The 22,684-nt window shown below is 34.2% G+C and overlaps 1 protein-coding gene across 1 annotated transcript in view; it reads left to right on the top strand.

The window, feature by feature from the left end:
- The window catches only part of DOCK9 (dedicator of cytokinesis 9), a 102,951-nt gene that overhangs the window by 58,969 nt on the left and 21,298 nt on the right, over positions 1 to 22,684 (top strand). Inside the window, exons 14-35 of the mRNA XM_027675185.1 lie at positions 405 to 487; positions 928 to 1,050; positions 2,805 to 2,884; positions 2,970 to 3,157; positions 3,280 to 3,345; positions 3,851 to 3,943; positions 4,198 to 4,321; positions 4,709 to 4,830; positions 6,197 to 6,283; positions 6,948 to 7,037; positions 7,385 to 7,500; positions 7,621 to 7,690; positions 7,829 to 7,954; positions 8,075 to 8,146; positions 10,509 to 10,655; positions 11,338 to 11,421; positions 12,044 to 12,155; positions 15,328 to 15,506; positions 16,268 to 16,384; positions 17,079 to 17,199; positions 18,001 to 18,134; positions 21,332 to 21,446. Of these exons, the coding sequence (XP_027530986.1) occupies positions 405 to 487; positions 928 to 1,050; positions 2,805 to 2,884; positions 2,970 to 3,157; positions 3,280 to 3,345; positions 3,851 to 3,943; positions 4,198 to 4,321; positions 4,709 to 4,830; positions 6,197 to 6,283; positions 6,948 to 7,037; positions 7,385 to 7,500; positions 7,621 to 7,690; positions 7,829 to 7,954; positions 8,075 to 8,146; positions 10,509 to 10,655; positions 11,338 to 11,421; positions 12,044 to 12,155; positions 15,328 to 15,506; positions 16,268 to 16,384; positions 17,079 to 17,199; positions 18,001 to 18,134; positions 21,332 to 21,446 (2,449 nt within the window). The remainder of the gene's footprint in view (positions 1 to 404; positions 488 to 927; positions 1,051 to 2,804; positions 2,885 to 2,969; positions 3,158 to 3,279; positions 3,346 to 3,850; positions 3,944 to 4,197; positions 4,322 to 4,708; positions 4,831 to 6,196; positions 6,284 to 6,947; positions 7,038 to 7,384; positions 7,501 to 7,620; positions 7,691 to 7,828; positions 7,955 to 8,074; positions 8,147 to 10,508; positions 10,656 to 11,337; positions 11,422 to 12,043; positions 12,156 to 15,327; positions 15,507 to 16,267; positions 16,385 to 17,078; positions 17,200 to 18,000; positions 18,135 to 21,331; positions 21,447 to 22,684) is intronic.

Here is a 22,684-nt window from a genome sequence, read left to right as displayed (position 1 = left end):
CTGGTACATGGGGTGGGTGGTAAATAGGGAAGCAAATGGGAGTTGAAATATTTTGTTTTCCTGGAATTTGAGTTTTGTCTTAAGAAACAGTTGAATTTTGCTCTAGCTTTCCATATAATTTTTGTATATAATAATTTTTTTTCTCACTTAATTCAATATTTATTATCAGGAGTGTAGATACATCTATGTTTTCACCTATGAAATGCTGTGAAATGAACAGGCTGTGCTTAACCTGAAATGAATCGTTAAGAGGCATTTTTAATTGTCTTTCACTCACACACTTAGGATTAATCTTCTAAACAAGATTTTCTAATTCATGTCAGTATCAACATTTTTTTTTCTTGTGTACTAGTGGTGCAAAAAATTTAGCTTTTCAAGCATGGTGTTTCTCATGTCCCTTGCAGGTTGCACAAAAAGTTTTGAAGAATGCTAAGCAGGCATGCCAGAGATTAGGTCAATATAGAATGCCTTTTGCCTGGGCAGCTAGGTAAGGACAAATCTTGTCAATCGGCTTTTTTTTCTTGACTTTTCTCTAACATTATTTTCTGCATCTCCCTTCTTGTAAAAGTTAATGTGCTATTTAAATTGTTGATTGTTTTGCTTTCAATTTACCAAAGCTTTCCTACAAATTTGCACTTCAGGTCTGTAGTAGGAAAAAAAGTTATAAACATTCATTACATTATTATTCAAACCATTAAATATTGCCAACTGTTTTCTATTGACAATATTTTTTAAGCTACTCAGAATGAAATGGTTCACACTTATTTGTTAGACTGAGCTATTTATATGTTAAAACCCACCTACAAGAGTATTAAATGTGTAATATGGCGGATGGTGCAGTATGCTCTGATTTCTAATAAAGAAATTTCCTGAAGTGAATTTCAGCACTTCCATAAACTTAGCTGAAAGCAAGACTTTTACTTTCAGGACGCTGTTTAAAGATGCCTCAGGAACTCTGGACAAAAATGCAAGATTTTCTCCTCTCTTCAGACAAGACAGTAATAAACTCTCAAATGAAGACATGCTGAAATCGTTAGCAGATTTCAGAAAGTAAGTCTGATTTTCCCACTTTGAAAAACAAAACCAAACCGAACAAACACCTGAACAGCCCCCATTCCTCACCCTAAGCCCCACCATATTTCGTTATGTTCTTGAACTGGAGCATCTAATATTTTGGTATTATGTATTTATATGCCTTTAATTTCAAATATGGAAGCTGTATAAATATAATCAAGACCTTCATACAGGCTACAGATCCTTCCTTTGCAGTGTTTGGGGGCTACAAGCAGGACTGAAGTATTATGCCACATGTAACATGCAATCGCATCATAGCCTGAAGTAGCTCTATGCTAGGAGTTATACTCACACAATATGCTCTTCTGGTTCTCAAAGGAAAGCGAATATGAGCATAAATCATCTGTTCACTGACCTTGGACAGAGAATGTTAGCCCTCAGGAAAAGGGATTAAAGACAGTAGCTAGTCCATGTTCCTTGGGAGTGCATGTCTCAGGATGGCTAAATAACAGAACACAGGTTATTTTTTTTTACAAAGTATTCTTAAAGACTTCATCAGTTTGTGTGCAAGGTTTAAGAATGTATCACCGACAGGTGATCATATTCATAAAGTTGTTAATCCCCTTATTAAATAGGATGTAAAATAACAGAGCAATCTTTGCTGCTTTGCAAAGATGTTTCCACTTCTGTTACGACAGAGTTAGCTGGAGTGGTATTGATTTGAATGATCACTAAGCACAAAAGGCTTGGGCTGTAGTTTCTTTATTTTATTCTTGCTTAACAAATCTGATAAGGAGATGAGGTTTGTAAGAGGTATTTTAATTCACTTTTAGCAAGTGTTTTAAAACTTCATTGAAGTTTATGTAGCATTGAAATGGTTGTGTACTGATACTCCTTGCCATAAACAGTATTACTGGAATTGAAACTAATAGTAAATTAGCCTGCCATGTAATTTTACTTTGTGAATTAAGAAAATGCTTTTTGTTATTTCAGCATTCTGTTTATGGAATCACGTACAGAATTTCACAGGAATTATAGTAAGAAATAGGTTATAATGTCTAAGGCATAGATGTTGGAATTAGGATCCAGACACCAACCTGAAGTTGTTTGCTTCACAACGTGGGATTGCATTTTGGAAAAATTTTGCACCCACTTGCTGTGCACTAATTCAAAAAATCATGCTGCTAACTATCTTTACTAATAAAGGGTTCTGCATAGTTTTACAATGAAAAATACTTGTACTTCAAATCATATTTCTGAATTAGTTACATAATAACATATAAGAAATTTCAGTGTTGGCTAGTTTTGCAGGGTGAGTTTTTAGTCTAGAAAAAGGAAGAGGTAGGAACTTGCTGATTTCTCTTCGCCCCCCAGGTTTACCCTACTACCATGAGTGCTTATCACTGACTGTTGAGATTTAAAAAACTTACTTATAGATCCCCTCTTTGCTGCAAATGATAGTAAGTTATTACATGGCAAACAAAACCTATCTTTGTCAAAGTTTTTCATTTTGATTTAAAGAAAGAAGAAGTCATTATTTTTTGTGACTTTTTCCACACTTTTCCACATAAAGCCTTTTTTTCTTTTCCTGAAAATTTAAAGGAAAAGAAAACTGTGAATCTAAGCAAAAAAAGACCAGATCAGTCATCCACCCTCAAAACACCTTTCCTCTCATACTCCTATTTCAGGATATTACTTTTGCCTCTGTTTCCTATGATCTTTTTTTGCTGGTATCTGATTTGCATTTAGCCTGACTTTGAGGTGTTTTGTTTTTTTTTTCCTTCCTATAGACCTGAAAAGATGGCCAAACTTCCTGTTATTTTAGGAAATCTGGATGTTACAATTGATAATGTGTCACCAGATTTTCCAAGTAAGTATTAACAAACACTGTTAGATGGTCATTCGGGCTTTTTCCTCTTTGTTTTTTTTATTCGACTTTTTAAATTTATTTTCAGATTATGTTAACTCATCATACATTCCCATGAAGCAGTTTGAAAACAGTACCAAGACACTAACAACATTTGAAATAGAGGAGTTTGTTCCCTGTATACCAAAATACACTCAACCTTTCACCATCTACAACAATCATCTTTATGTTTATCCAAAGCACTTGAAATATGACAGTCAAAAGTCTTTTGCAAAGGTGAGTACAGGAAAACTGTACCTTCTTTCTCAGGTTTGGTTAAGATTGTTTACAACTGAGATTTATTTCTGATTATCCTTATGATTGATTGTTCGGGTTTATGTTTTTAAATACTGCTTTAGGCTAGAAATATTGCGGTGTGCATTGAGTTCAAGGATTCTGATGAAGAGGATTCTTTGCCTTTAAAGGTTAGTCTTTTGATTTTTTTCAACAGATAAAAGAAAATAGTGAACACGTAGCTAAGTAACACAGTAGTACTGGATTAATTGATCTGGTTTGGGATGGTGGCATTTAATTTCTTTAAATCAACAAAAATTCCAGGAACAAACTTGTTGCAAACAAGGATGGTTTATGTGTACTCCACAGTAAGTTGAAACAGCAAATCTTTAGATCAACTGGAGAGCCAAGCTCCATGTTTATTTATGAACCATCAGAGTGTATAAAAGGTGTCTGGAAGTAAAAAAATAGAGAAATGTGTAGACATCCTGAGGTGAAATGACAGAGTCAGCTCAATTGCACAGCAGGCAGACTACAGATCATGTAGTCTGATCCCTGATCAGACTGTTTCCTTTGCACAGATCCCTGTCATTATTAACACAAGTTAATATATTTCAAATTCTGGGTGAAACTTTCTAAGCTGAGAGTGAAAAAAAGGATCACAGGGTTTTCTGTTCTTTTTCCCTTTCTTCTAAGTGTATCTATGGTAGGCCTGGTGGACCAGTATTTACTAGAAGTGCATTTGCTGCTGTTCTGCATCACCATCAAAATCCAGAGTTTTATGATGAGGTAAGCTACCCTTCTGAGGTAACTTTTACTGGGTTACGTACTAGGTAAGTTTCAAAAATACAGGAAAATATTAGAGGATTGCAAAGTTCTCAGTTAAATCAGATTCCCCTTTTCACTCTAAGTAAATTTTTTGGAGTTTTGGGTATGTGTGATTCTTGATCTTGCTTCAAATTATATATAATCTGGAATTACAACCAGTAACACGTATCTGTGCTCTAGCTGAAAACTTCTACAGAGACTTCTTTGCCTTTCAGATTAAAATAGAATTGCCCACTCAGTTACATGAAAAGCACCACTTGTTGTTCACCTTCTACCATGTCAGCTGTGATAATTCAAGCAAAGGGAGTACAAAGAAGAAAGATGTTGTTGAAACACAAGGTTTGTACACTAATGCTTTACTTTCGGTAACTACTGGGGAAATTTTTTGAAGCGTTCTTATCTGGTAACCTGTGACTTCTGTGATCCATGTAATGCTTCCTAATTACATTATACCGACTGAAAGATTACATAAAATATTTTTTCTAATTTAAATGTTTCAAATGTTGGTTTAGAATGTTCATCAAATGTATGGTGTTCTTGAAACTCAGTGACAATTTATCTGCATTTTTAATAATTTCTAATTGTTTGAGTTCAAATAGTGTGGCCTTTACAGCAATATTTTCTTGTTTCTGAATTACATATCAAAATTATTCATTAAGACTTTTGTAAGAGTTTATGTTAAGTTTCATCAGATATTTAAAATTACTTGCCTTTCATCTTCCATAGTTGGGTATTCTTGGCTTCCTCTGATAAAAGATGGAAGGGTGGTCACCAACGAGCAACACATCCCAGTGTCAGCAAATCTTCCATCAGGCTATCTTAGTTATCAAGAAGTGGGTGTTGGAAAGGTATGCTATATGAAGTTGCTCTAATCTTGGAAAAAAACAATGTGGAGAGGAGCTTTGATTGTAGTTCCCCAGTCTGATGACAAGATTTAAGTAATTTTCTAGTAGAATTTATTTTCTTTTATAGTTGAAATGGAATGTTTTGCAAAAGTTAGATGTCTGACTAAGAGGAAACAAACTCAATGAGAAATGGGAGAGCAAAAAAAAAGAAGTATTAGGGCAGATTGATTCACATTCTTGTAAAAGTCAGAAAGTTAAGTTGTTACATATTTATATTTGTTATTATTTAGCTGATGTACTTAAGAAATGCTTACGTTTCATTTTCTGTAGTAATTATTAACTAGAAGTTACAGTAATTTTTTAAACATATAAAAACTATTTGAGTTTATGAAGGTATTCAAATAATCTGAAGTCCTTTACTAAATTTTTTTTAGCATTTCATGCTGTCTCCTTTCAGTAAGTCCTTTATTCCTGAAAAAGTCTTATTCTCACATCTTGATTTTTGTGATCTTTATGCTTCACTAGTAAAATTTATGGTTGTATTTTTCAAAGCAGAAAGCTTGCATAATTGTAAGTAATAAAAATGATACCAAGGAGGATACAAAATGAAAATGTGATAGGGGATTTGACAAAGAGATTGAAATGCAGAGACAAAATTGACTAATTTTGGAGGAAGAGACCTAAAATCAACAGCAAGAGGTGCTGCTCTCCTCCTGTTCTATCACCTGTTCTTTTTTGAACTCTGCTGTAAGCTTTCCAACCATTGTCTCCTTCACATCTTTCATCTTTTCACATTGTAGGTGTATTCTTTATGCCTCTGCTGTTCGTCTCTGCTCATGCCCATGGGTAGAAGGTTAGGACCAATATGAGTAATTGTAGATCTAGCAGTAAAATCTCTCCCTAACTGGTTGTCAGGGTGAGCATTCCCATTCTCAGTTCTTTGGATAGGATGGGAAGGAAGCACTGGCTGCTACTATCAGTGACATATGTTAAGCTTTAAACTGTGTGAGTATCTGTGGAAATTCTTGTGTTATTTTCCTCAGAGAACTAGTACATAATTCTCTCTAGTCAGAAGTTTCTTTGCAGTTGTAGGGGAAACATGAACTCTATGCTGTACAGAGAATCAATTCTGTTAGCCATCGGGGAAACTCCTGTGGGACCTTGAAAAAACATTTTAAGCTCATAAATGCTTTTGGTAATATTGCCTGCATAATTTTCCTTTTTTTATGACTTTATTCATTGCACACATTTCTTCAAACTGTTTTTTTTCTTTCTAAAAAAAAGTGTTGTTAGTGGTACTATGAACTAATTGTTTTACTCTAATATACTGCTGCGTTATTTTACTTTTCCCCTTCATGTATGCTTGCAGCATTCTGGTCCTGAAATTAAATGGGTAGATGGAGGCAAACAACTGTTAAAAATATCCACTCATCTGGTATCAACTGTGTATACACAGGTGAGTTATAAAACAAATTAAATTAGAGAAAGTTTTAGGAATAATGTATGTTTATTGTATGTATTCACGATATTTGGGAAGACTCTTGAACTAAATATTCTTGAACTCAGTGTGTTCATCTCTTACTTTTTTGTCTCTTGGACATTTCTCATGGTATGTTTCTTTTACATCAGCTGTGAAAAAAACAGAAGATATTAAATGGAAGCTATTCAAAATATGAGCCTTTTGTCTACCACCCCCCATTCCAATCTGAATTTTCCAGATAAGAGGTCATAGTTTTCTGAAAGCTATTTACTGGCATGTCTGCAATGCAATGTTATACCTGCTCATGAAAAACATATTACGATCAGTCGGGATAATTAAGTATGCTGTTTTCTGTACATCAGTTGGAAGCAAATATAAGTGGCATTTTGTATAATGGGTATTCAAGAAACACTGGAAATTTCATATATAGCTTAGAAATATCAAAATATTAAATAAAAATTTTAAAAAATTATTGGTGTTACATATAGACAAAAGTCTTTACACTTCAGTAATTTTTGAAAATTGAATCTATGGACAAAGGTATGGATTTCTACATATAAACATTTTTAATGTGTTGTGTTTCAGATTGTGGATAGTAATGTTTAATTATTTAATTTGTTGGTTTTTTTGTCTTTGACAGGACCAGCACTTGCATAACTTTTTTCAGTACTGTCAGAAAACAGAATCTGGAGCTCGTGCACTAGGAACTGATCTTGTAAAGTATCTTAAGGTATAAAATGGCAGTGAATAACAGATTATTTTATTTATTTATGCTTTTCCTTTTAACATTACCTAGTGTGCATTTCAACAGAAAAGTACAAGTAAGTACTTCTAAAATGCTGTTAAAAAACCTGATTTTTATCCCTGATTTACCTTAATGTAGAAAACATTTACTGAATATTTATTTTGGAAAATATTCTCAATTGGTTTCTGTGCAGTATTTCTGATAATTAACACCAAATTGTGCAAGCAGTGTGTATTTTTGAAAAAAGACTTGCAATAAATTTTATTGTTTCAGAACTTGTGATTTAAATGCCTTTTATTCAAGAGAGTGACAGTATTACTACTTTCTTTTAGAGCCTTCATGCTATGGAAGGCCATGTGATGATAGCTTTCCTGCCAACTGTTCTCAACCAGTTGTTTAGAGTTCTCACTAGAGCAACTCAAGAGGAAGTGGCAGTCAATGTGACAAGGTAAAGAATTTTAAGTTAAATGATGACTAGGTTATCACATAAATCTATAACTGAGTAGCATTTTTGCTGTTGCAATCATAGTTTTCTTTATAGGCTTACTTGTTTTTGACTTCTATTTAGGGTTATTATCCATATTGTTGCTCAGTGTCATGAAGAAGGCTTAGATAGCTACCTGAGATCTTATGTCAAGGTAGGTAAAAATAAATTGAATGTTTTCTTTTTTATTTCCCTGAGAAAGCGTATATTTAATTTCAGTTGCATATATTTAATTTCAGTTCTCTCATATTATGTCATAATTTTATATTAAATTCTGTTTTTCCTCCCTAAGTATGCTTATAAAGCTGAACCCTATGTTGCTTCTGAATATAAGACAGTACATGAAGAATTGACAAAGTCCATGACAACAATTTTAAAGCCATCTGCTGACTTTCTTACGAGCAACAAGCTACTTAAGGTACTATACTTCTTACCTTATGTTCTTATCTGGTCGTAACTGAGGAATAGGAACTAATTGTATTGAAATAGTTGTTGAATGCTTGTGGCAATTTTACAGAATGTTTTCTTTTCTCTGCAGTATTCATGGTTTTTCTTTGAAGTTCTGATAAAATCAATGGCTCAGCATTTGATAGAAAACTCTAAAGTGAAGGTATGTCAACTTATACAAAAAATGTTATTCTGAAGAGAATTTTTATTGTCTCTTTTCCAACCACATATTCTAGAGAGAATTTGTATTGTCTCTTCTCCAATCACATACTTTTATTGCATGTTAGAAGAAACATGTGGTTTTGATTTCTAAATAGTAACTTCATTTGTAAGAAAGGGAGAGAAAGAGGAAAACAGCTGGAGAAATCGATTGAAACATTAGATAGGAAAAACTTTGGGGCTATATTCAGCATTACTATAAAAGAATAGAAACCTATTAAAATGCATACAGTAGAGCAGTCTGTGTAAATCATCAGACTCTCTAGTAGAAATTCTTAATTCTTACAGTACAATGAAGTTGGAAGCAATAGATAACACTGTGGACTTTGATGTAAGCACTACCTCAAAAAATGTGGACTTCTTCCTGTGCAGTCCATTAGCTGAGATACAAAATGACACAGAGAACAGCGAGTCATGAAGTTTACAGTCTTCTATATACAGTAAGAAATATCGATATTTAATTTAGTGTTATCTTCTAAACTGGAAGGAGAATGCTAAAATTTTAGAAATGAATTTTTTTCTACAAACTTAGCTTATAAGCAGTGTTTTTCTGCGTAGGTGACAACTTTTTAGTTTGCTTACTTCTGTATTGAAACAAGTCTTGAAAGTTTCAAGTATACAAAATAGTCCCAGCTGAGTAACGTATCAGGTTGTTGTGAAATCGTTATCACTATTTTTGCTGTGTATTTAGAACATAGCTGAAAGTGTGAAGTACACTGGGGAAAAAATAATCGGACAATGATCAGGAAAAAAGCTTTATAGTAGTACTTTTAATACTCTGTGGTATGATCAGTAGAGTTTGAGTCCCAGTTCAACTAACGTCATTGTCATCTTCTCTGTAATGTGAAAAAGAAATCTGCAGAACTTATCTCTAGTTTGCAAGTAGTCTCACTCCTGAACATTGCTTCTTGATTTACAAACCCCTTAAATATTTTACTAGCTTCTTTTCTGTCTTACTAGGTAAAGTAATCAATGCAACATGTGTTCAGATATTTCCTGCTTATGAGATCTGATAAAAAGATGCATTTCTATATTTGGCAAGATTATTTCTATAGCAAGAATTTTGTAGTATTTCTGGAAAATGTTTAATTACTGTCCAACAAAGACTGAGCTACAAGAGCCTCGTAGGACACTGGCATAACCACTAACAGAATTTTTAATTTTTATTTGTTATTTCATGAATGAGTACAGTTCATATTTATGAAGGGATCTTTTTCAACCTTAATATCTGTTTTTAATTATTTTTTTTAAACTAGAGCTGGAACTTTGGAAGACAATTCAAACATTGTGTAATCATTGATTTATGCACGGCCTTGACAATGACTTGTTCTGTCTAGGAATGTTGCATTTAATCTAGTTAAAACTATGTAAATAACAAAGTGCTTAAACAATGTGGATGTTGTTTTAATTTCAGTTTTCACAAAAAGAAAGACAACTAATTGTACAGTTGCAACAGTTTTTGTCAATGTCATCAGCCTCACACCACCTGTCCATTAAGTCCCTTCAGACAAAAGACAGAATCTTTAGTAAAGGTTGTAAGATGTAGAGAGACTGCAGTGCCAAAAAGCTAAAAAAAAACCCGCTTACTGACCAGTACTGGTCAGAGTGTACAAAATCATTGATGAAGATGGTGAGTGGAAAGAAGGAAATTGTGAACAAAGAGGAAATCTTTTAAGCTAAATGGCAAACTACCTAAAAGTAAGGGAAAACAGTTCTGATTGTGGAAACTTAAAAACACAGAGAGTAAGATTCTGAAACCTGAGGTTTTGAAGTCGCAGAGGAGGAAGAGAAAGAAAGAAGCATGGATGACAATTTCTTCAATGGAAAACAGGGAAGGTATTATTACCAAGATAGTTGCAGAACAGCAAAAACTGTTTTTCTTTTCAAGGCAGAAAAGACAGTCTGATAATGCATTTACTATATGTCAACCAGCTGGTGTCTGCTTTGGAAAAGAAGATGGATAAAATTAAAGGATTGCCTCTGTTGTCAAGTTTGTTGGGGTATAGAAAAATATTAATGCATTATACTTAGAAGTTTTTATCATTGAAGACTGCCTTGCTTGAACTTCAACTACAGATGTTAGGGCATGTTGTCATAATTTATTTTAAGCAAATGCTCTTTTTTCTGCTTTTGTGTAGAAATATTGAAATTTAAAGAAGATATTTTGTTAAATCACAAATTGGAAAATTTGAAAGGTTTTTTTTTCTCTCTCCTTATCAGGTTATCTATATCTTATCAAAAGTAAATTTTCTGATGTATTTTAGTTTATAAATGATAATAAATATTGTGTCTCAATTTGTTTCTAGCTGTTGCGAAACCAGAGATTTTCTGCTTCCTTTCATCATGCAGTTGAAACAGTTGTTAATATGTTAATGCCACACATCACTCAGAAGTACAGAGACAATCCAGAGGCTTCAAAAAATGCAAACCATAGCCTTGCTGCCTTTATAAAAGTAGGTACACAAGAAACTTGGACTCTGTGGTTATTCTTTCAATAATACTTCATGGATTTTAAAGAATCTTAAAGCCAACTCTTATAAAGCTGAATATGCATAATGCCTTTTAAATATAATTTTTTGTCCAAGTTAAAATACATTGAAGTATAATTTGCAACTGCTCTAATCAAAAAGACATATATTCTGAAACTTGGTATTTTAAAACATTAATTTATATTTTATTCAAAATATATTTTTGTTTTTCTTCCTTTTTCTTTAAAAATATTGTCTGGGTTACCTTCCAATCCTATGAAATTTTGAGTAGTGCTTTATTTGCGTGAGTTTTATGTAGACAGACTTCCAGTATCTTTCATTTTTCAGCCTCTAAGATCTAGAAGGGATAAAAAATGGATGGGAAGTAAAATGGTCGATAAAACTGCTAGTGGCATATAATTTTCATTTCTATCAAGATAGAGTTCTTCTCAAACTGCTTTTTGTTTGTGATTTGTTTAAGTTCTGCACTGTAAGGGAAAATTTGGTGTTCATATATGTACACATAGTTTGCTTGTTGGCTTTTGTATTCAAATTGAAATATCAATGATGTGTTTGGAAAATAAACTTATTAAATACAGAAATATAATTACTGAACACTGAGACAGTACTAAATCAATTGTATCTTGATTTTACTTGTTTTCCTCAGAGGTGTTTCACTTTTATGGATAGAGGCTTTGTTTTCAAGCAAATCAATAACTACATCAGCTGCTTTGCCCCAGGAGATCCGAAGGTACTCATTATTTTTACACAAACTATTTTTAAGAGTTGTCTCTTCTGCATGGATAGAGTCCTGCATTAAGTCTTCAGATTTTTTCCCATTTACATTAGAAGCCCCTGATCTGTGCCTAGAGCATTTTTTATCCATCAAACCACTTTTTCATATTTTGTTTCCCATTTTCAAGTGCATTTTACCACCCTAGAGCATGTGTATTGCAAAAGCCATGGGATCTGAGGATGCAACAGTAGGCAGAAATTTTAAGCATGAGTGTGAGAAGTCTAAAGTTGGAAGAGTTGTTATTTCATAGGTGCTTTCACCGCTACATTTACTGGAATGGTGAAAGCACATATCAGATGCCCAAAGAATTTCTGCTGTAGGTCCCAACTTTTCTTACGTTAAAACAATCTACTTGTAAACTTTGGACAATGGGAACAGTAAATGGAATTATATCCAGTTTTTAAGTATGAATTACGATGAATTTATTTTATGCTGACATGTGGAACTTTGACAGGTCTATATCTATCTTAGTGCAAGACTGAGATAAATCACCTTTTTGTGTTAGAAAGCTGTTTTTAATGTGTTGTTCAAATCACTGCAGCAGTTGTTTAATTATACTTTAAAATTATTTTTGCAGACTCTTTTTGAATTCAAATTTGAATTTCTTCGTGTAGTCTGTAATCACGAGCACTACATACCTTTGAATCTACCAATGCCATTTGGAAAAGGCAGAGTTCAAAGATACCAAGGTAAATTCTTCCAAAGTAGTGTATAGTATTTTCCTTAAATGTCATCTTTGTATTATTAGATGTGGACACTGCATAACTTCAGGTCTATGAGACATTGGAAAGCTTGAAATTGTTAAATAGAAGTCTAAAGTTGTAATCCTTTCATTTAAAGGAAGTGTTTAGGTAGCAGAGTAATCTCTCTAAGGTATCTAGTCTTGGAAGACATGGTAAACTACATCCTTGACTCCTGCCTTTCCTGCTATGCTTACTAAGTTTGCTTTTTTGTTTTTCATAAGTTAGCTTTTAATTCATTAGTTGTGGAAGCCTGCAACATTCCTGTAAGTAGGTGTGTAGTGTGAGACTTGGTGTACTTTTTGCTTTTTTTATATAGCATTCAGGTTAAAAGGGACTTCAGTAGGTCTGTAGCCCAACCTCCTGCTCTGATCATGTTAGGTGTTCCCTTTACTAGATGGAACAAGCTCAGTTCCCGCGATTTCTCCTGGCAGTACATTTGCTCCAGATTTTAAGTACCTTGGTGGTCCTTCACTGAACTCATGTTAAGAATCTTGTACTAGGAGGCCTAAATACTGCACACAATATTACAGATATGTCTAACCAATGCCAAGTAAAGAGGAACAAACACTTCCTTGATATACTGGCTATGACCCTGTTGATACAGCCCAGTGTGCTGTTAACCTTTGTTATTGCCAGGATGCCATGCTAAATCATGTTGAAGCTACTGTCCACCTGGACCCCTAAATATTTTTCAGCAGAGCTGCTCCCAAGCTAGTTATTCCACAGCTGGTACCATTGCTGGAAGTCGGTCCATCCCAGGTGCAGAATTTTGCTTTTGTTGAATTTAATTGCTGTTTCTGTAAAACAATTGCTGTAGAATCTAGATGCTTCTGTAATGCAGCCCTGCCCTTTGAGCATTTGGGCACCAACCTTTGAGCCCAATGATCCACGAAGTCATTTTTCACTTTTTCACAATTTAGGTGTCTATTCACTATAATGACCCAGTTTGGATACAACAACCATGTGGACATCTGCTGTTCTCCTCTTGAAGCAGACAGGTTTACTGGTCTTAAAACATGATTTACCCTGGGTAAATTTATTTTGGCCATTCCCAGTCACACTCTTCTCCTTCACTTGATGCAAAATTATTTGCAAGAAGACTTCCTCCCTGACTTTTCTAAGGACCAAAGAGAGGCATGTAGTCCCTGTTCATCCCCTGTTATTGAAGATATGTGTAATGTCTACCTTCAGTCATCACAAGACCAAAATTATGGGAGACCCCCTGATCACCATGGCTTAAGAAAGGTGATAATGAGTAATCTTCCAGTTATATCAATTAACTAACTCTCTCAGGTATCTCATCTGGTTGTGTGGATTTGCATGACTGGAGGTCTCAGGAGATCCCTGACCTGATCCTCATTCACTGATGATAATTGTCTTTCTTGAAGCTAGTCTCTAGACTGTTAAGGCCTGGGAATCATGGCAGTGAAGGATAGCATAACAAAGGTATGGAATACTTCAGCCTTACCCAAGTCCACTGTCTCTAAATCACAGTCTGACACGATTTCCTTTTTCAGGTGTTTAATGCTAATGTAGTGGTAAAAGCTCTTTTTGTTGCTGTTGATGTCCATTACCAGTTTCAGCTGTAGCTGAGCTTTGGCTTTCTTTATGCATCCCTGATCTCCTTGATGCATGCAAAACAAGTCATATGTTAACTATTGCATTTGTGGCTGTGAAGACATCAATTTCTTCCAGGCATTGAACTATAGCAGAAATCACTAAACAGAGGCGAGGAAGGTGCTTTTACAAGTAATAAGTAAACCTACCTAACATATTTTTGTAGACTAGGTTATTTTTTTATTAAATATTTATTCACTAGACTCTGCTATGTTAGTAAGGTTAAGTATAACTAATTAACACTTTCATCACAGTAGAACAAGATGGTGCAAGATTTGGGACTACAATCTGGACAGCTGCTTAGAACTTTTTTCTGTCTTTGGCTTTTTCAGCCAGCCTTCGTGTGTCTTGGATAATAATACCACATAAATATTTTCCTAGAAAAGAGACTATGAATTGGCTTAGGTATCCTAAGAAAATAACAAAACTAGAGAAGACAGTGTTTCTGATACATAATAAAGAACAGTGTAAAATGCTGCTCCCTGAGTAGGAACTAGGAGTTCAGCCTGTAAAGAAGACCTTTATCGGAAGATTTCTGGCTGTGTTTTGCTGTGTCAAGCAGAAGATATTTCAGGTGATAGGGTTGGCTCTTAAGTGAGTTACAAGAAGACCTGTAGAAGTTACAAGAAGGCCTGTGCTGTCTTAGCTATATTTCTTTCTGACCTAATGTATTCCCTTACTGAGAGAGATCTTTGAAAAATGAAAGTGCTTTGAGATCTGTTTTTTGACGACTGTACTGAACAATGACAGTGAATATGAGAAAATCTTGGACACCTCCTCATCTGAAATGGTAAACATCATCATCATGGCTAGGCTTCACGAACGAAGATTTGGGAAGGGCTCTACCCACGTTTCTTGCACGTGCGTTGGTGGCTAAAAAGGCCAATACGAGAAAGGCATGTCCGGTTGCAAAAGGCACAGCAGAAAGACTCCTTAGATGGTATATTCTGCAAGGCTCGATTCTTTCTGCGTTGTCTTTTCTCCTCAAGGATGATCCTGCATGCTTTCTCAAAAGCATCAGCAGTGTTATAGATGGTGTGTTTCCAGGCCTCCCGATTGGAGGCCAGAGTAGACCAGTTATGGTGATCAATATGGCCAAGGCTGAGATGTTGTTTCAGGGAGTCCTTGTATCTTTTCTTCGGGGCTCCTCTCTTGCAGCAGCCAGTGGCAAGTTCGCCATAAAGCAGGATCTTAGGGAGGCGGTGATCCTTCATCCTGGAGACGTGCCCTGCCCATCGCAGCTGCGTTCTCAGTAGCATGGCCCCTCGATACTTGTGATTGCTGCCTGTTCAAGAACAGATGTGTTGAAGTTTCTCTTATGCTGTCGTATATTCAGTACGTAAATGAACTGGATTCTTTTATTACACAAAAAGTATTTCCAAGAGGGAGCAGTTTGACTTTGCTGTGCCTGATGTGCTGGGTTTTACTTTAGCCTTAAGTTAATTGATAAATTGATTTAAATAAAACCATCCCTTACATGGAGCTTGTACTTTACTTCCAGACCTTCACCTGGATTATTCATTAACTGATGAATTCTGTAAAAATCACTTCTTAGTTGGACTGCTTCTAAGGGAAGTGGGCAATGCCTTACAGGAGTTCAGAGATGTTCGGCAGATTGCTCTCAGTGTGCTCAAGAATTTGATGATAAAACATTCTTTTGATGAGAGATATGCTTCCAGGGTAAGTGTATTGCTATGCTAGTAGTACAAAATAATAAAGATTAAGTGTGCACCCATACAGAAAGCTTTTTTGTTCATAAAAGAAACCACTGTTATTTTGCAGCAAAACTATTTCTGCTCACACTATGATGAAAATTTTACTGATCCGCATCTATTTACCAAATGAAATGACAAAGCACCTTTTAGTGTGTGTGGGTTTGCATTTTAGCACATATAGACTAACTGCTGTTCTTAAAGTAATCAGATTTTTACAAGTGTGTTTTAAGCTCTTCTTTTCATTAAACATTAGCTTTTAATATTTGGCATCTGTCCTTCCATCATCTATTATTTGTAAAATAAGCATAAGAAAGCTACACGTCATGGTGGTAAATTTTCAGCGATTTTTAATTTTCTGACTGTTTTTAACATCAGCTATGCTGTGGAGAAGCCATAAAATTATAATGAAAGGTATAATTAATTTATCAACCTAACATAATATTAATCTGCTTGGTTAGTCTTAGCTGAAATTACATTAATTTTGGAGTTTTTCTGCAATATTTTGAAGCAGTAAATAAAATTTACTGACCATCTGTAATTTAGAATGAAATACAGTGATGATCACTGCTTTTGTCATTTATGAACTTATGAATATGGGCTCTGGCTTGGCAAATATTTAGGGTTAAATGCTCTTTTTTTGTAATGTAGGAGTGAATAGATTAAAACCAATTGGTGATTGAAAATTAAAACTGTAATTTTTTTAATGAACTGCTAAACTCTATTTAGGGTCATCAAGCAAGAATAGCCACTATGTATTTACCGCTCTTTGGACTGCTTATAGAAAATGTTCAGCGAATCAATGTTAAAGATGTGTCTCCATTTCCTGTTAACCCTTCCAGCAATGTGAGTAACCATTTCTATTTGGTATTCTGAATTATTGATATCATATTTTAATGGTAACATATATATGAAACACTGCATACTCCTATCAAACAAAGAGTTTCATGAGCTTCAGAATTCTGCAGTTTTTCAGTTCTGTCCAACACTAAAACAAAAGGACCGCAAAAAATGGTTAATTTTCTAGAAATTAGAGAAGAATTTAACCTTAAAGAGTGCACTTTTGGAAGACTTGTAGTGTAAGAGGGCTACAGGAGTATTAATTAAAGTGGAATTTGTGAAGGGTATATGTTGATATATTATGGTTGCATACAATTATTGAATCTAAGATTTAATTATTCATGTGTTTTATTTTATTCATATCTTGCTGTGTTCCTTTTGGTATTAAGAAAAAAAATTCCAAAACTCTTACAACAAGAGAAATATTTGGGTGTTTGAAATAAAATTATTTTGAGTCTTTTTGAAGTATCTGTTTTATAGTGTTTAAAATTCAGTGGAATACTCATTTCTTCCATGTTTCCCGAGGTATAAATTTTAGGCTATCCCAAGGTTGTGCAAATACCTGAATATCTTATTCCATTCTTTAGAGCATATTTAATAGAAATTAAAATTTAAGGAAGAAATATATAACAAATACTTCTCTAGAAGATGTGTCCATTATGTAGGAAAATAGTCACATTTTTCTCTCCTTTCCGAACAGAGTGCCAAGGATGATGCACAAATTTTGCCAACTGCAAGTCAGTTAGTAACACCACAAAAATCAGGAAACACGTTGGATAACAATCTTCCTAAAGATCTCTTTGGTGTTATTTCTGGCATCGGTAAGCACTTAAAAATATAGTAATTAAAAAGGAACTGGTTTCCTTTTTCATTAATTATCAGAAATAAATATTCTGTCCAACTTTGGTTGCTTTCTGCATGTGTACTTGAACCTAATGGAGTCAACAGTTTAGTGTGGGTCAGATTTCAGTCTGTACATGACATCTGTCATTTGGGATCTTTTGGGATTTGCTTTTCCACATGAAACAGAAGCTAATTCTTGAAGTGGTGCTCCTTTTTTTCCTTCTCAGAGGTGATAGTTCTTGTCTTGCTGCAGAGAAATTGGAGACAAGACTAGCCTTAGTCACTATGGCAAGAGTGCCATAATCTGCAATTTTGTATATGCTGTTAGCGATCACCTCTAAGTGGTGATTGTGTTCATGCATCTGGGCATCCTCTTGTCTGTCTTCTTAATGTGTTTTTCTATGTTTTGTTTTCTGCTGTAATTAGCTATGACACTTACTAGTCAATTAAACAGAAAAAGAGTTGAAAAATGGGAAAGGGGAGTTTTTAAAATAGGCTTCATGGAAGCATGTATGTGTTGCTGTGTATAGTTTTTACACGTGTGTGTATGTAGTACATGTCTGTGTGTATGTGTATACATATATAATTTGCTGAAACTCTCAAGTAAGTTTGTCTTCATTAAAAGTAACTAAATGGAGTTCATTATTTACTTTCTTAAAAAATGTATACATATATGGTGATTTGAAAAGTCTGACTAAACTGTGGAGTGACTTTTGTCAGTATATGTATTATTTGAGGTTTTATATTGTTTGGGCTTGTGGTTTGTTTGTTTTTTTTAGCTTCCCCATACACCACATCTACTCCAAATATTAACAGTGTGAGGAACGCTGACTCAAGAGGATCTCTTATAAGTACAGACTCAGGAAACAGTCTCCCAGAAAGACAAAGTGACAAGAGCAATTCTCTTGACAAGGTAAAAAAACCCAAACCAAAATAAAACCCCAAAAGCGTATTCCTAAAATTTTGTCCTGATTCTCATAAGAGTTAAATTCTCTGATGTCCATTGTGAATAGTATTTCTGGAATAACTTTAGAGCAGTATTTTATGTAAGGTTTTCTTTTGCAAAATAATTATCTTGTGAACTCCTTTTGCATTGCATTTATTAAGTTGTTTTGCAGAAAATAGAAACAGATTTTCAATGTAGTGACATAAGCAAGCAGTTGTTTTTTCCTTAGATAGAGAAAGGTACTAGATAAAGCGTATTGAATTTTACTTGAGGGGACCAAATTGTATTTAGGACAGCTTCTTTGATTTTATGGAGACCATCACTCCATCCTGTTCACAATATACTTAGCATTTTTAAAAGGCTGAAAAACTAGTTGCTGTGCTTTCTCTGGGTGATTTCTTTTATATTAGTTAGACTTTTCTAAATCATTTCACTTTAAAGATGTTACAAATTAGGAGCTCTGGCTGCAGTAGCTATGAGGTATTCAGCTGTGTCTTTCTAGAGTTTGTGTTGATACTGCTCACGTTTCATTTTCTTAGAGGTTGTTGTGCAAGTCACAACATGTTAACTTTTTCCCCTTGACTCTGACATGCCTTCGTGTGGCAGAGAGAGAAGCTTCTCAGAAGGCACTCTGCTCATGCTATACGACCAAATGGAGAAGAAGAAGAAAATTCTCACCCTGCAAAGAAAAACCGTGTTACTATGGATTTTTCACTTCTGACAATTCCAGCTTTGCCAGAGAAAATTTTGCATACTACTTTCTCTCTTCAGTTACAAGAAGTATCTGGTTTTTGTGCTTGGTATAGTTAAGCTTCTGAGTGAAGTGTGTGGTCAGTAGTTTTGCCGCTTCTTTGCAACAGTTGAAACTCAAACCCAATATATTCAATTTAGATATATAAAATATGTTTAAATGTCAAACCTGGAGTAGTTCATGCACGTGATTTAGTTTAAGTATAAAAATCCAATCAGTTTAAATATTTGCAGAATTTGAGTCTTGGGTTCCTTGACCAAGGTAATTAAGAAGTATCTTAAGTATATACTGTTGCTAAATGGCAATGCTGTCATCTATTACTTAGTTGTCATGGTGTTAATTACTAACGTGTGGTGTTTTTACCAAGTAAAAGGGTTTTCAAAGGAGTCAGCATCCTTTGAAAATTCTACTCTGGTCTACCAATTCAGGTAACACAGGATTTATGTTTTGCATGCTGTTAATATTTTTCCCAAATAATACTTGATCCTGGCTTTTTAGTTGTTGCTTTCTGAACTTTCTTTCTAGTGGATCAGATGTTCAGTGCATGTTATCTTCGAGTTTTTGCTCCTTGCTTGATACCATTAATGAAAAGCCATGTTTTTTGTTCTAATTTTCTTTCAGAATAACCTGTAGCACTATACTTGTGGAATCAGAATAGACTGGAAGTATATCAATTTCTATATTAATATGTACATACTTTATAGGTTACTGGCATGGTTTTAAATTAAGCTTCTGAGTAGCTGTAGTCCTAGTTTTATTCATGTACATCTTCAGCTATTTTAGTGGGAATATTATGTAATGCTCTGGACCTTTTCTGAAAGTCTAGGAAACACAAATTCTGTTTCTGCTCTGTCACCCATTAATTGCCTGCTCCATTATAGTATCTGTAAAGCTGTATAGTAGCACCTTATTGTTCACCAGAGATATTTTAAAGATTTTGTTTTTAGGGTCTTTAGAATCTGCACTAATCAGGCTTATAGAGGTGTCCATTTCCTCCTGAATTACAGTAACTTCTGGCTGGTATTCTTTATTGTTTCGTATTCAGTTTCACTGTACATCCATTCAATGACTGGTACAGGACAGATTTACACAGATTGTTTTGGGACAGCACTTCTTTAGTGCAACAGAATGCGTTAAAGGGCTCAGCAGTCAATGGATGTGATTGCTGTGAAGTGTTCCTTCATGGATTAGCATGTCTCCTGCTTTCAGTGAGGAGTATTCCTAGAAGGGTTGTTCTACCCTTGAGGTACTGGCACTTCTCACTTTGTTTTAGAAACAAAGTGCTTTTCTCCCTTGAGACTATATTTGTATTTTTATTTTTTCTAATTTTGATACAAACGATTTCTTCCAACACTGGTATGCATCCCGAAAAAGGTCATGAGGCCAAAGTGATCCAACTGTAGAAACCAAAGAGTTGCACAGATCACTTATACCAGACTGTGGATTTTACAGAAAACTTATTAAATGTCTCGTTCATTTTCGGTTTGCATAAGTGGCATATTGAATGTGAGAATTAGGCACTTAAAAGAACATAATTTATATTTTAAGCTAACATTTATATAGTATATCTTTAAAAGTTTCACGCTGAGGATATTGTAAAACTGGATTGTGTGGAAATTATTCTTTTACAGATAAGTCTTTGCCAAAAGTGCAATGTATCTATTTTCACATTTTTATTTTTGGGGTTTTTTTGTGGTACACATTTTGAAAGATCAGTTATAGAGTTTTTTTCTTTTTGGACAGACGACAGTGTTGAGCATTGCTGATAAACTTCCCACAAGCATAGTAATTGTATTAAAAAAAATGAAGCAGGGAGAGGGTTTTGGTTTGGTTTGGGTTTTTTATTTGGTTTTTTAGGGCGGAAGGGAAGGGGGACAAGAGTAAGTTACTTAGTAGTAATTAATCTTCCAGAATGCATATTATTGCCATTCATGTATGTTTTCTTTGAGATTCTTACATCTCTAAATGGAAGGAATTTTGTAGAGGCAGGGCTGTCTACAGTTCAGGATAAAGTGTCTCCAAAAGCAAAGGAGCTTTTATGTATCACTTGACATTAGCATTTATTTTTAAAGTATTTAATCTAAGCAGCAGGGGCATGCTTGATTTCTACAGTGTGAGTTTCTATGTATAATTAACTTGATTAATAAACACTGTTAGGTAACTTTTCCTCTTACTCCTCTTTCTGGGAGAAAAAGTCATACAAAAAAGGAATTAAAATAGACAAAGGCAAAGAGTCTTAATTTGGTATACTTCATGTGTGTAACGTGTTCTAGTGACCTGGCTTCATGAAACATTTTTGTCTCCATTCTGAGATCCTTTTTCTGTTACAGGAATTAATAAAACAATTGAAATCATTTTAGTTTATTATCAGTTTAAAAACTCTTCAGCCAAAATACATCTGTTTTCTTTTCAGAACCAACAGAGCAGCACTTTAGGAAGTTCTGTTGTTCGATACGACAAACTTGATCAAGCAGAGATCAAAAGTCTGCTCATGTGTTTCCTTCACATTTTGAGAAGCATGTCAGATGGTAGGTAATTCCACCTGGTTTTTATAAATTCAAAGTGATACGTTTTCAAAATCAGCAGAATATTTTAGGTGTAGGTACCGTGCTGTGCTGCATTTTACAAATATGTGTGATTGCTCAAATTAAACTCTGATTAAAAGAAACCTTGTAAGTGTTGCATACTCATTATTTCTTTTAAATGAGAGGCTAACTAAAGGACTTGTTAGGAAAGTGAGTATTTGTGTGCAATTGTACAGTTTGGTCTGGAAAATGGAGATGAAGAATAATTCATTGTTCTCTAGAAGTATCTCGGGCTAGTCCATTCCTCCATCCTGTAGAACTTCCTGTATGACAAGGAACCAAATTATTTGATTGCTGTGTATATTTTCATTTCCGGAGTGGGGATATTATTCTGGGTTTTTCATTCTCCTGGGATGTTTGTGGATGATCCATTGAATTTTTGAAAGAGTCATATTATGCGGGAGAAGGTTACAGAGATATAGAAATACTGCGTGAATGGCACATCTTACTTTTTTACTAGGATCATCCCTATCTGTGGTAAAAACATTGACTTTTTCAGTTTGTGCTGTCAAAAGTAGTTAATTTATTCTCTGTGCCTATTTGGTTGTTAATTTTTAAAATTCAAGTTTATGTAGTACTTGAACTCTAATTTATTACACCTTTTAATCAAGAATGAGTATTGAAAAGTTAATAAATATTCAATATCCAATCACACCATTAGATTTTCATGTAATTACATTGATATTATTGTATATATTTTAATTACAAATAATAATAAAACTCAAAAATATATTTTTCACTATTTTACACTGTAGAATATGTAAAGAGTTACCATATTTTCTTGGATATTCAATTTTAAACCACAGTGGGGATTTTTTTGGTCTCAGTTCTTCTGGAAAAGAACAAGTGTCAAATAGACTTTGTCACACATTTCTGTAATAATTTTGAATTTTGCAGTTAATTTGAAACATTTTTAGCAAAAGAGACCAGGTCTTGGCTATGCAACTGCATACTTTGTAGAACATATATAGCCATTTTTGAAAATTGTGGAAGGAAAAACTGAAACCTGTGCTGACTATTCACAGTAAAACATCATAAATTAAAGAAAGAAGAAATCATAAATTTGCATTTAAAAAACGTTGAGACTAATCTGTAAAGAATCATGCTATAGGACTAACAGTCAAAAGTATTCTGAAGTCTTATATTTTTATAACACCACAATCACTATGGACTATACAATT

The sequence above is a fragment of the Neopelma chrysocephalum genome, unplaced genomic scaffold (genome assembly GCF_003984885.1).
Source record: "Neopelma chrysocephalum unplaced genomic scaffold, ASM398488v2 Primary Assembly neopelma1_25, whole genome shotgun sequence".
Lineage (NCBI taxonomy): Eukaryota > Metazoa > Chordata > Aves > Passeriformes > Pipridae > Neopelma > Neopelma chrysocephalum.
This window is presented reverse-complemented; position numbering and strand designations above follow the sequence as displayed.